Here is a 12,413-nt window from a genome sequence, read left to right as displayed (position 1 = left end):
TCCCATAGGACTGTCCCATTGTCCTAGGGGAAATTGTTAGCCAGTTCTCCACCTGTACTGTTTCCACTCTCAGAAACTCAAATAGATCAGGCAGGTCTGCTGGGGTTCAGAGCATAAATGATTCTTTTTCTTTGAAAAAAGTTACTGCTAGTGGGTATCCCCATCTGTATTTGAATCCTTGCTGCTTCGCTCTTTCTAACACCGGACGCAGTAATGCTCTTCTGTAAAGTGTAGTTCTAGACAGGTCTGGGAGAATTTTGATTTTAGCGCCCTCACATTCAATTGAGCCTAAATCCCAGGCTTTACGGAGAATCTCCTCTTTTTGCGCATAATAATGTACTTTACATATGATGTCCCGTGGTCTGCTGGGGTCCACAAATCTGGGCCCTGCCACTCTATGGACTCTGTCTATTTCTATGTGCGCCATTGTCTGTGCTTGTGAGACCGGGGCTAATACTTTGAGAAAAATATCCCTCACCTTCTCCTGTAGGTCCTCACCCTCTGTCTCTGGTAGCCCCCTCAGCTTCAGGTCTCCCCTGCGACTTCTGTCTTCTAGGTCTTCAATATGTAACTGCATATTGATCAGTGTATCTGAAAGTGTCTCTGTGGTTTTCCTGACCTCTGTCACTTGGTCTTTCACTGTTGTAACTTCCATTGCTTTTGCACTGACCTTACTGGAGAGCTGGGTCATATCAGCACGAAGTTCCTGCATGTCCCGTCGGTGTGTCTCTTCGATCCGCATGATCAGTGCTTCTATCTCCGATTTCGTAGGTAATGCTTTCAGTAGCTCCTTAATTTCTGGGCTTTCTAATCTCTGATGGTTTTCAGTCGATTCCCTGCTCTCTTCAGCAATTACCCCTGGCGCCTGTATGTCTTTGTCCGTCATTTTTCCGGTATTATCTGCAGCCTGTACAACCTGTACAACCTGTGTACTCTGAAGACTCTGTTTGGTCTGAGTTCCGCCACGTGCAGCCGCCATCTTAGGGTCGGAGGTCCCAGCTGTCTGCTGTGGAAAGTATTGCTGGATGTCTCCCGATCTCCTCTGCACCTGGCGGTGTTCTACCGCAGAGCGTTCACTGGCTGAGCGGGTCACCGGGCGCGTCCTTGCCCAGTTGCTTGTTTGCATGCCGGTTTAATTCTTGTACCATGCCGGTCTAGGAGAGGGACATGCGGGAGCTCTTCAGACACACGTCCTCACATCTCCGCCTCTCCGAGCCACGCCCCTTACACCGTTTAAAAAAAAAGGAAGGGTAGTTCCTGCTCCTCCTCTCTCAATTCCCTACTAAGCTACTTATATTTTTAGATGTAACACGATTACATGTGGCTATAATATATAGTTACTGTTACAATGACCACAATATCTTTATTCCTCAGGCTCCCAGTTTTTTTTCTTTCTTTATAGTTTTTACTGTTAATGCACGTTATCTATTGGAAAACAATTTTTTGTATTGAATAGAAAAGAAATATAAAAATTACACTGTTTTCATCCGGGAAACCAGAAGTAATGCAAATGTTTGTTGCTTCCGGTTTCCTATACCATAGTACCATAGAGAGCATCAGGGACCTTTCGGTCCTCAATGATCTCTATGGTCAGCTGGCTGCGATCCTGGTTTCTCCGGTGGGACTGGAGAGGCCATGAAGGCAGTGGGGGGGGGGGGGGGGTGACCATCCTCTCCTGCCGCCTGAATTAGCTGCTGGATCGGTTTTATGAAACAGAATTACTGGCCAAAAACAAAAATACTGGGATGACGCCTGTAGCGGCAGGCATCGTTTCAGTACCACACTGCAACTCAAGGACCTACATGGATCTCCTTGGGTGGCAAGTGGTTAATATTCTGGTCAGTGGAATACATGAACGTGCATATGTGCGAACATGCATAAATGCGTGCACAATATGTGACTTTTTTACCATGGTTTTTTAAGCAGCTTGTCTATACCTGGCGAAGAGACGTTCAGAGGGGCCCTTGTGCACGAGGCCTTCGTGTTTTCAAGTCCGTGCCAATGGATATCAGAGGATCACTGATATTTCACTTGCAGTCTCAGATCTCACATGCCTGTTACTACTAATACTTGCCTCCTTGGCTGCTGAATTCCCACTTTAAATTTTTTGTGACATTTTTTCTTTAAAAATGTAAATATTACCTTGTTTTGTAATTTATCTGTGTTGTATCCATTTTGTTGTTTTGAGCTGCAGTCAAAATGCAAATGTTTGGGCAAGCTATTTGTTCCATGTGTTCTCAGTTCTCAAACAAGCTTATCTACTGGCACAACATTAAAGAAAAAAAGTGATAAACAACCATTGGTATAGCATAACCAACATTGCACAAAGCAGTTTAATAGAATCCTTTTTGTGTTGGATACACTGTGTAAGGTCACAGGAGGAGGTGGCAAGAAATGAAATGGATTATTCCCATTCACAGAAATAGAAAATTAATTTAAAATAAGTAATAGTTGACAAGCAAATTTTTAATAAGGAATCTGTTTATTTTTTATCTGTATGTCTAATGCAGAGCTCAACCACATAACCAGAACAAATGCTGGCTCCTAAGTATATTTAGATTAGTTTGTCATGGTTGTGACAGTTCAAAGCTAAGCTGGGAAATAATGAGACGTCCTCACTAAGGAGGCCATATAAAACAAGTAAAACTAAAATTAAGCCTAGTGTAACATTTTAATATAATTTTAAGATTTAAAGGAGTTGTAAAGTCAGAAGGTTTTCTATCTTAATGCATATGCATTGAGATAAAAAACCTTCTGGGTGTAGCAGCCTCCCCAGCACCCCCTAATACTTACCTGAACCCCATCTCTCTCCAGCGATGTCCACGAGTCCCTTGGCCACCAGAACTCTCCCTCCTGATTCACTGTGACACAGCCATGGCACCATTGGCTCCCGCGGCTGTCAATCAAAGTCAGTTAGCCAATCAGGAGAGATAGGGGGTGGGGTCGAACGGCAGCTCCGTGTCTGAATGGACACACAAAGCTGCAGCTCGGCTCGGGTGCCCCCATAGCAAGCTGCTTGCTGTGGGGGCACTTAATAGGAGGGAGGGGCCAGGAGCAGCAATGAGGGGCCCGAGAAGTGGAGGATCCAGGCTGCTCTGTGTAAAACCAACTACACAGAGCAGGTGAATATAACATGTTTGGTATTTAAAAAATAAAAAATAAAAAAAACAAGACTTTACAATCACTTTAAATATATCTTTTGATCTTAGTTTTTGTTGGACCCAGCCACTGGGGTTGATTTACTTAAAGTGGTCGTAAACTCTCCATATACCCGATACTCCATAGATCTGTATGCTGAATAGATCAGCTCAGTGCCTATGTCCCTCTAAGCTCCCTTCCTCACAAATTTTCAGCTACTGTTATCTCATTTGTCGGAGAACTTGTCAGAAATGACCCTGCTGATAACAGAAGAAGGAAGTACCAGAGAGAAACGCACTTATAGCTTTAGAGACAGATGAGTAATCAGTACATATGGGCTTGAATCAAATTTTATGAACCACTTAATTGTGGAAGTTCACCCTAAAACTAAAATCTCTGAATCTACTTCCACTAGTCTAACCTTAGACTAACCTTTCTAACCCTATAAAGCAAAAATCGCTAGGCATACCTTTTCTGAAGCTGATCTGGTCCTTTCTCCAGCAGGGGAAGCTCAGTGCAGGACACAGCCGACAACAGCTGGGAAATGCCTGGGAAGTGACATCACCCATGGTGTTACTAAGGGGCTTCCGTTGTCGGCTGCCTTTTCTGCACACTCCCACTCAGCGAAGCCGCCACTGACAGCTCAGTGTGGGACTGGACCGGAGCGACTTCAGAAAAGTTATGTATAGTGATTTCTTCTTTAAAAGGCTAGATAGGTTAGTCTTAGATCATGAATGCAAGTAGATTTAGAGATTTTAGTTTTAGTCTGAATTTTTACTTTAAGGCAAATAGACTGTACACTCATTTTCCCCAGAGCTTAGTGAATGTGTTAAATCTCTGCAGATTTCCATCATCTATTCGTGTGCAAGCAAAAATGCTGTTTTTTTTTTTTTTTTAATTTCCATGCACCTGATTGGGTATTCTTTACAAAGTGAAGCTTTGTCATATTCACTAAGCTTTGGGGAAAATGAGTGCAACTGCACTTGCAAAGTGCCTACTTGACTACTGCAATTCTCTACTCGTTGATGTACCTAAACCCACTATTTATCGACTACAAAATGTACAAAATTCTACAGCCAGAACTCTCACTAGGTCTGGTACAAGTGACCATATTACCTCTTCCCTGAAGTCTTTGCACTGGCTCCCTGTCAGGTTTCGCATAGACTTTAAAGTGTTACTAAACCCACAGCAGTAAAATCAGTCTGTATATGTAGTAAAGCATGCTTGTTATACTCACTGTGGAACCTAAGGGCCTAATCCTACACACTGTGTAAAAAGGCTGTTTGATCCTGTCTTCTCTGATCCTCTCCTCCTTCCGCAGTCCCCATTCCATCCTATTATAGTACAGAACCTTGGAGGCACTTTGCACATGCTTAGTTTGGTGTACATTGCTAAAGAGTTTTTTTCTTTTTTCTTGGGAGGGTGCATGTAATTAGCACAAGGCCAATCAGCACCGTCCAGACAGAGGGTCAGGGGCCATGCAGCCTCATAGGATAGTCAGAGGAGCATGAACACCACTCCTCCAAGCTTTAACTAGACACAGTTTGAAGTCACAAAACTGCTATATACTGCTGATGAGAAAAGGTATTTAGAGGTTTATAATTACTCAAATAATTGCATTTCCATGTTTTGTGTACTGTCAGAGACCAGATATAGTGAATGCAGGCTCCTGTGTTTTGTAATACTTTAAGATACTTTTGCTCAACAATAAGGCTCTTCATTGCTTGGCACCCCATTATCTGTCTAAACCGTTATCAACTTACTCCCCCCTCGTAACCTCCGCTCCTCAAATTCTGGTCTTTTGTGTTTTTCCTCTACTTACCTACACTCGAGGGGAGATAGAGCCTTCCCCTGCTATGCTCCAAAACTCTGGAATTCACTTGCAAAGAACATCAGAGTCATCTTCTCTAAACTCATTAAAATCAAACCTAAAAACCTTTTTTCTTTAGACAAGCTTTCTTTTAATTGTTCCTTTTTTCCTCTGTTTTGTCCTGTGTATTTCTTGTATTTTCTTTGTAAAGAGCTTTGAGAAGTTACCTTTAAAGGCCCTATTTAAAATAAAGTTCAAAACTATTATTATTACTTGCAAAGTTTAGTCTATTTGCCTTTGGTAAATCCACCCCACTTTTTCTCCCATGGCCACCAAAACTGTTTTGCTGCATCAAGAATGATTTGCTTTCCGGAATTTTCAGTTTGAGTGCATATTTAAAGTGATATGAAGTCTTTTTTTCTTAACAAATGTTCTTCTCGGGCCTCCGCTGGCACTCCTGGCTCCTCACCATTGACCAGTGCCCTCTATAGCAAGCCGCTTGCTATGGGGGCACTGGTGCCTGCTCATTCACGAGCGTTGCTTTATGCATCCATAAGAAACACAGAGCTGTGGCTCTGCCTTGCCCCCACTCCCTATTGGCTCACTGGCTGTTTTTGACAAAAGTGGGAGCCAATGGCTCCCATTGCTGTCTCAGCTAATGAGTAAAGGCAGTCCTGGACAACTGAGGCTCTCATGCACATCGCAGGATCCAGAGGGGGCTCAGGTGAGTATTAGGGAATAGCAAGTATGAAGGTAAAATAAAACTGTGTCTTTACAACCACTTTTATGTCATTTTATGCTCCATAGATACTGCCAGTTTTTGTCAGGCTGCTCACTTTATTAAATTAAAGCCCAGCTAAAGCAAAAATATATATTTTTTGTTTCTCCATAGACTGGAGTGAGGTTACAACTTTCATCTGCTCTTTGTTGCTGTGTCCCTAATTGATACGTTTCACTGGCCTTCTCTTTATTTAATTATTTTAAACAGGGCATAGGGGAAAATCTCTTCACTTTCTATTGATGTGAGACAAAACAGGAAGTAAGAGGAAATTCCTGGGGACACAGACAGCAATCAAAGAACATTTTCTAGTAAAGCAAGACAAGTTTAAAACTTTAGTTGGGCTTTTTTAGCTGTTTGTGTCCACACAAGGATGATTTCTCCTCCCTTCCTGAAAAATTTGGCAGATGTCAGGCATAATAGGAAATGAGAAGAAAGTACTTTCTAACCCTTTCCTTTGATATTTAGATTTATATAAAACTTCTTCTGGCGGGAGTTGGTCCTCAAAGTGTCCTTATTGAAATTCCCACTATTTTCTTTTATTATTATGTATGCATTTGTACTATATCTAATATTATGTTCTTATTTGTATGAAAAATACAACAGAGCTGACATTACAATAATTAATTAGTAATAATGTGCTGAATCTCACACTATCTGCTGTATCTTATGGGTGCTTTAGTAAAGAGATGTTATCAAATGCCTATCTCTAGCCTTTTGCCATATAGTCATAGCTTGGTCATAAGGGAGGCGATTTTAGCAAGACTGCTGATTTGATTGGTTGTGATGTTTGGGCCATTGTTAATCTATGTAGACCTAAGTTCTTCCTCCATCAAGCGCTGTTCCTGGCTGCATCTCCTCTCTCCCCTCTTCCTAGTCTCACAGTAGACTCGGGTAGCAGCAGGAGCCATTGGCACTGACTGCTGTAAATCAAATCTTGCAAGGAGGGGGCAGGGGGTGTGGCTGAGCTGGCACACAGCCCAGCTCCGAAGCACACCTGCATGGGTGCCCCCATAGCACATGGCTTGCTATGGAGGCACAAGCCAGGGAGGTGGAGCTGAGAGCATCCGCAGGGGACCGAAGAAGGGCAGGTAAGGGACCATTCTGTTCCATGCAGAGAAGGTGGATATACCCTCATTCATTAGCCTTTGCATTTACTTTAATTTTCTTGTGCTTACAACCACAGTGTTGCTTTAGAATGAGAGACAATTTTGTGATTTGTTGCTATGGGTTCATTCCAACAGTTTATTTAAAAAATTGTACATATATGTTTTTGTAGTCCAAAAGTACATTATTATTCTTTCCTCTTTTTCTAGCTGGATCCCCGAATAATTCAGCCATTTTTGGCAGAGTGCCATCAAACAGTTGCCAAACTGGATAATCAAAATATGAAAGCCATTAAAGGGCTTGAAGATAGGCTTTATGCACTGGATCAGATGATTGCTAGCTGTAGTAGATTGGTTAATGAACAAAAAGAACTTGCTCAGGTAAGTGTACTTTGTATTACATATTTTGGCTTATGTAGTCGCTACTTAAGTGCATGTAGGGTTTTGATTTCTTAGAGAGGTGCTGTAAATTTAGGATTGAGCGCTGGGATTGAGGGGGTGCCCTGTCTACAGAATTGAGCTGTACCAATGGTACAGAGGGGTGCTCTGTCTACAGTAATGAGCTCTACCATTGAGGGGGTGATTTATCTATAATGTACAAGACTAACCACTTCAGCCCCAGAAGGCTTATTCCGCTTAATGACCAGGCCATTTTTGCGACACAGCACTATGTTACTTTAGCTGACAATTGCGCGGTCATGCGATGCTGTACCCAAATAAAATTGTTGTCCTTTCCCCACAAATAGAGCTTTCTTTTGGTGGTATTTTATCACCTCTGATTTTTATTTTTCATGCTATAAACAAAAAAAGACCAACAATTTTGCAAAAAAAAAAAAAAGAAAAAAATTGTTTATTTTTTGCTATAAAACCTATCCAATAAAAAAAAATGGAAAACAAATGTAATTTCTTCATCAATTTAGACCAATATGTATTCTGCTACATGTTTTTATTAAAAAAAATCCTAACAAGTGTATGTTGATTGGTTTGCACAAAAGTTATAACATCTACAAACTATGGAATAGATTTGTGGATTTTATTTTTTATTTTTTTACTAGTAATGACAACGTTTAACGATTTTTAGTGGGATTGCGGCGGACAATTTCGACACTAAGTGACACATTTTGGGGACCAGTTACACCAATATAGTAATCAGTGCTACAAAAATGCACTGTCACTGTACTAATGACACTGGCAGGGAAGGGGTTAACATCAGAGGTCATCAAAGGGTTAAATGTGTTTCCTGGAAGTGCTTCCTAACTTTGTGGGGGAGGTGCTTTGGCTGGGGGAAGACAGAGATCCATGTTCCTGCTTAGCAGAAACACAGGATCTCCATCTTCCCCTCTGACAGAATGGTGATCTGCCTTGTTTACATAGACAGACCACTGTCTGCCTCTCTCCTCAGGAAAGATCGCAGGGTGCCGGCGAACATCAGGGCTGCCGGACTCACTGATTGGCTCCAATTGTGTCCAATCACAGTGGGAGCAGGTCACCGGCGGCGCGCATGTGCGTCCCAGACTCGTAACAAAAAATGACGTACGTGTAAGTGATTTTGCACTGAAGGGCCGCCCTGCCGCAGTATATGTACGTGGGGCGTTCCGGAAGCGGCTGAGCACCATCCTTGAGAGGCTATTTTATTCTACAGGATTGAGGTAGCCATTGGGTGGGCTGCTTTGTCTAGGGGATCGACCTTTGTCATTAGAGGGTTCCCTGTTTAGAGTATAAAGCCCTGCTATTAAGGGGGCTGCTCAGTCTGGTAAGTCTACAGGATTGAGGTTTGCCATTAGGTAGGATGTTCTATCTACAGGGTTCTGTCTGCAGACTGTGAAAGTCTATATGTGCACCTAGGGTCTGGGGATTATATGACCATTTTGTTAAGAAGAGCTGTGGGTGGTGTATAGAACTTTAAATTAAAATGCATTTATTCTTTCAGGATAACTTTGATATTAATAATTACACCACATTTGTTGTTTTTTTTTATCTGTTTTTTTTTCAATTGAAATATTTTATTGGAGAAATAAACCGGTACAGAAGAAGAGTAACATCATAACATAAAAAGCTTTTACAAACTTCAGAGTATAAACAATGCAATAGTACAGCAAATATATTATCAAAAGTAAATTCAAAACAGAGAGTTAACAGGATAAAGGATATATAGAAGAAGGAGAAAAGTCTTGGTGCAGATTGATCAGAGAATGGCCAGATCAAGTGATATTAGGGACGCCTGGAGAATGGGCCGGAAAGGATTAGTGAAATCCTGGCATCATTCAGTCAGTTACCAGTTGGGTGTAAGATGTGGAGTAATGGAAAACAAACCAGGGTGACCACAGCTTATTGAATTTGTCAATAGAATCTCTGGAGATAGCCGCTAACTCTTCCATGTTATAAACTTCCTCAACTACAGCGAGCCATTCAGCTATAGTGGAAGAGTGCGAGGATTTCCAATGTCTAGGGATGAGGAGTTTAGCTGAGGTTAAAAGGTGTCCAGTAAGGGAACGTTTGGGCAATCTTGTTGGGCATTTAGAAACATGTAATAGGCAAAAGATTGCTGAGAATGTCCCATCAGTTCCAGTAATGTGCTCAATAGTTTTACAAAGCAAATACGGAGAGGATAGCCCTGTGGGACTTTAAATGAGGGGGATATAAGGTACCAAGTAAAAAATAGTAATTTATTGAATAAAAATATACAAAGCATAACCGGCAAGTAAAGTGCAAGAAAAACACACCTAATAAAATTTCAGCAGCAAAATTGCATAAAGGTCAAGAATCTTGTCATAAAATTGAAAAAAGTAACAGCATACAATGAGGCCATTTTGCCAATTCACTATGGCCTGATGTAAGTATGGTTTTCCCATTTGGGTAGACACTTGGTGAATATCCATGCTTGCTGGCCGATTATAATGTTTATCAGACTTAACAACACACACTATTTTTCATTTTTTGATAGGCTTACCCATGTATACTCCTGATGAGTGGGCAACAGAGCCACGAAACGCGTCGAGTTTCAATACATGATATGTCTCAACATGCAATATCGTCATTGTAATTTTGTTATGCTTTATATGCAATTGACCAATGTTTATCAGTACATGCATTATGCTCATTGTATGCTGTTACTTTATTCAATTTTATGACAAGATTCTTGACCTTTATGCAATTTTGCTGCTGAAATTTTATTAGGTGTGTTTTTCTTGCACTTTGCTTGCCGGTTATGCTTTGTATATTTTTATTCAATAAATTACTATTTTTTACTTGGTACCCTATATCCACCTCATTTAAAGTACCACGGGGCTATCCTCTCCGTATTTGCATTGTATTAGGGATGGAGGTGCTTATAGTTGACAATGTCAGACCATTCCTTTTTCTTTTTTTAATAGTTTTACAAAACGCGTTCCAAAAGGGGGTCAGTAGAGGACAGGCCCACCAAATATGTAACATATCACCGAGTGAACTATTTCACCTTAAACTGTTAAATAATAAAATAATTTCATCATTAGTTTCAGGTGGGAATATTCAAGATATATTTTTTATACTTTCTGTAATGCTATTTCTACATTGTACATTGTATATAAATTTATATGGTGAAACATCTACTCTCTGTAGAACTAATGATTGTTAGGGTGAGAACTGGTTACAACTGCGGCAGTCATCTCAACTAATGATCAAACACCTATAGAGTATACCTCATTAACTGCTGTTCCTTTTCCATTCTCTGTCACCTTTAAAGTGCTGTATCTTGTAATGGCCTGGTTTGGGCAAAGAAATTCCTGCTACTCCATGCATTTAGTCTAATTGCTTTATGCTGTGTCCTGCGAACAATGAAATATGAGTCTTTTTATTCACTAAAGATTACCTGCTGAGAATTCAGCTCTCTCCTCTTTTTTCTGAACTTCTTTACTGATGAAACATTTTTTTCACATAGTACCGAAGTCATGATTGAGGCATGCTGAGCCTAGTTCCATTTATTAAGTCTGTAAGTCTAATGTTAGTTATGTAAGAAAGAATATCGGTGGCTTCCGTACTCGGATCCCATTTCTGTAGTCATACATCATCCTTTTTAGTGCTGAAACCTTAGCCATGTAGTCTCTGTTTTATCTCTGCACTCACTCTCTCTCTTTATCTCTGCCTAAAATCTGCACTGTGTACATGTTTGTATATTGAAAGAGAGTAAAAAAAAAAAAAATCCCCTTGAACATACAGCTGCTGTTTAACATTTTTAATACTTGAGTAAACTTCTGCCTGACCTTGCCATTCCAAATTATAGGTTACATCAATATGTTTTCCAAGCTTCACCACATCCTCACAAGTTCACCATATTCAATTCCTAGGGGGGAAACACACACATGGATTATATTTTGTCATTTCTAAATGTGATTTGTAAATGCAGACTTCCCCCCCTCTTCATATATATGAGAAAAATTACCATTTAGGTCGGCCCATGCCCCAAAAAATATTTAACAAAAACAAGGACACAGAAAAAGTAGGGGTTTGTAAGGCCAATTGGGATAAGGAAAACCAGGATACAAACGTCTAAAAATAAATCAGTTTATTGATACATGTATAAAATATGTGTATAGATGAGGGCCGAAAGAAAAAGGTCCCCCATATATTCACCAACAGACTAAAAAACGCAGCACAGATATATATTCCCTATAACGGGAGAAATACATGCTTCAAGCTGATGTTGACGCAAGGAGTCTCTGATGACATTCGGTTTGAGGGTCCCAATGAGCCAACGCGTTTCGCATAAGGCTTCGTCAGGGCCAAAGAGACCGAGCAATACAGATATTTCTCACTGTGTGCAAAGATAGTATTGGCAGGATGGATTACCAAGTCCCTACAACACGATGTATGGTTATGGTGGCGGCTGTAAATATTCGTAGTATTTTTAATAATTCATCAGTCAGATGGCGTGATCCCACAATACCATTATGGCATTAATGGAGCATATACATCTATATAATGTTTTATTTTCAAAAACGAAAGCTTGAAATGGTCTGTAATCTGAACCATTTATCACCCTGCCTCAACATTTCTTGGGATAATACTGAGTATACTCCCCCTACCGTTTGGCATATCTTCTATACTTTAGCAAAGAGGATTTAAAACAGTGTATGGATGAGCGCCTTCTATGGTCAATTAAGTGGACTAAAGAATTAATGAGCTCCACTACTATTTTTCCTCGCTTTCGTTTTTGAAAATAAAACATTATATAGATGTATATGCTCCATTAATGCCATAACAGTATTGTGGGATCACGCCATCCGACTGAGGAATTATTAAAAATACTACGAATATTTACAGCCGCCACCATAGCCATACATCGTGTTGTAGGGACTTGGTATTCCATCGTGCCAATACTATCTTTGCACGCAGTGAGAAATATCGGTATTGCTCGGTCTCTTTGGCCCTGACGAAGCCTTATGCGAAACGCGTTGGCGCATTGGGACGCTCAAACCGAATGTCATCAGAGACTCCTTGTGTCAACATCAGCTTGAAGCATGTATTTCTCCCGTTATAGGGAATATATTTCTGTGCTGCGTTTTTTTAGTCTGTTGGTGAATATATGGGGGACCTTTTCTTT

At 40.7% G+C, this 12,413-nt stretch overlaps 1 protein-coding gene across 2 annotated transcripts in view; it reads left to right on the top strand.

Annotated features, from left to right (window-relative positions):
* The window catches only part of RB1CC1 (RB1 inducible coiled-coil 1), a 353,042-nt gene that overhangs the window by 116,824 nt on the left and 223,805 nt on the right, over positions 1–12,413 (top strand). For both annotated transcript variants that reach the window (XM_082257759.1, XM_082257760.1), the window contains exon 7: positions 7,043–7,213. In XM_082257759.1, coding sequence (XP_082113885.1) covers positions 7,043–7,213 — 171 coding nt within the window. The remainder of the gene's footprint in view (positions 1–7,042; positions 7,214–12,413) is intronic.

This window comes from Pelophylax lessonae (assembly GCF_965119305.1).
Source record: "Pelophylax lessonae genome assembly, chromosome: 5".
Taxonomy (NCBI): Eukaryota; Metazoa; Chordata; class Amphibia; order Anura; family Ranidae; genus Pelophylax; species Pelophylax lessonae.
Note: the sequence above shows the minus strand (reverse complement) of the source record. Positions and strands in the feature narration are given on the sequence as shown.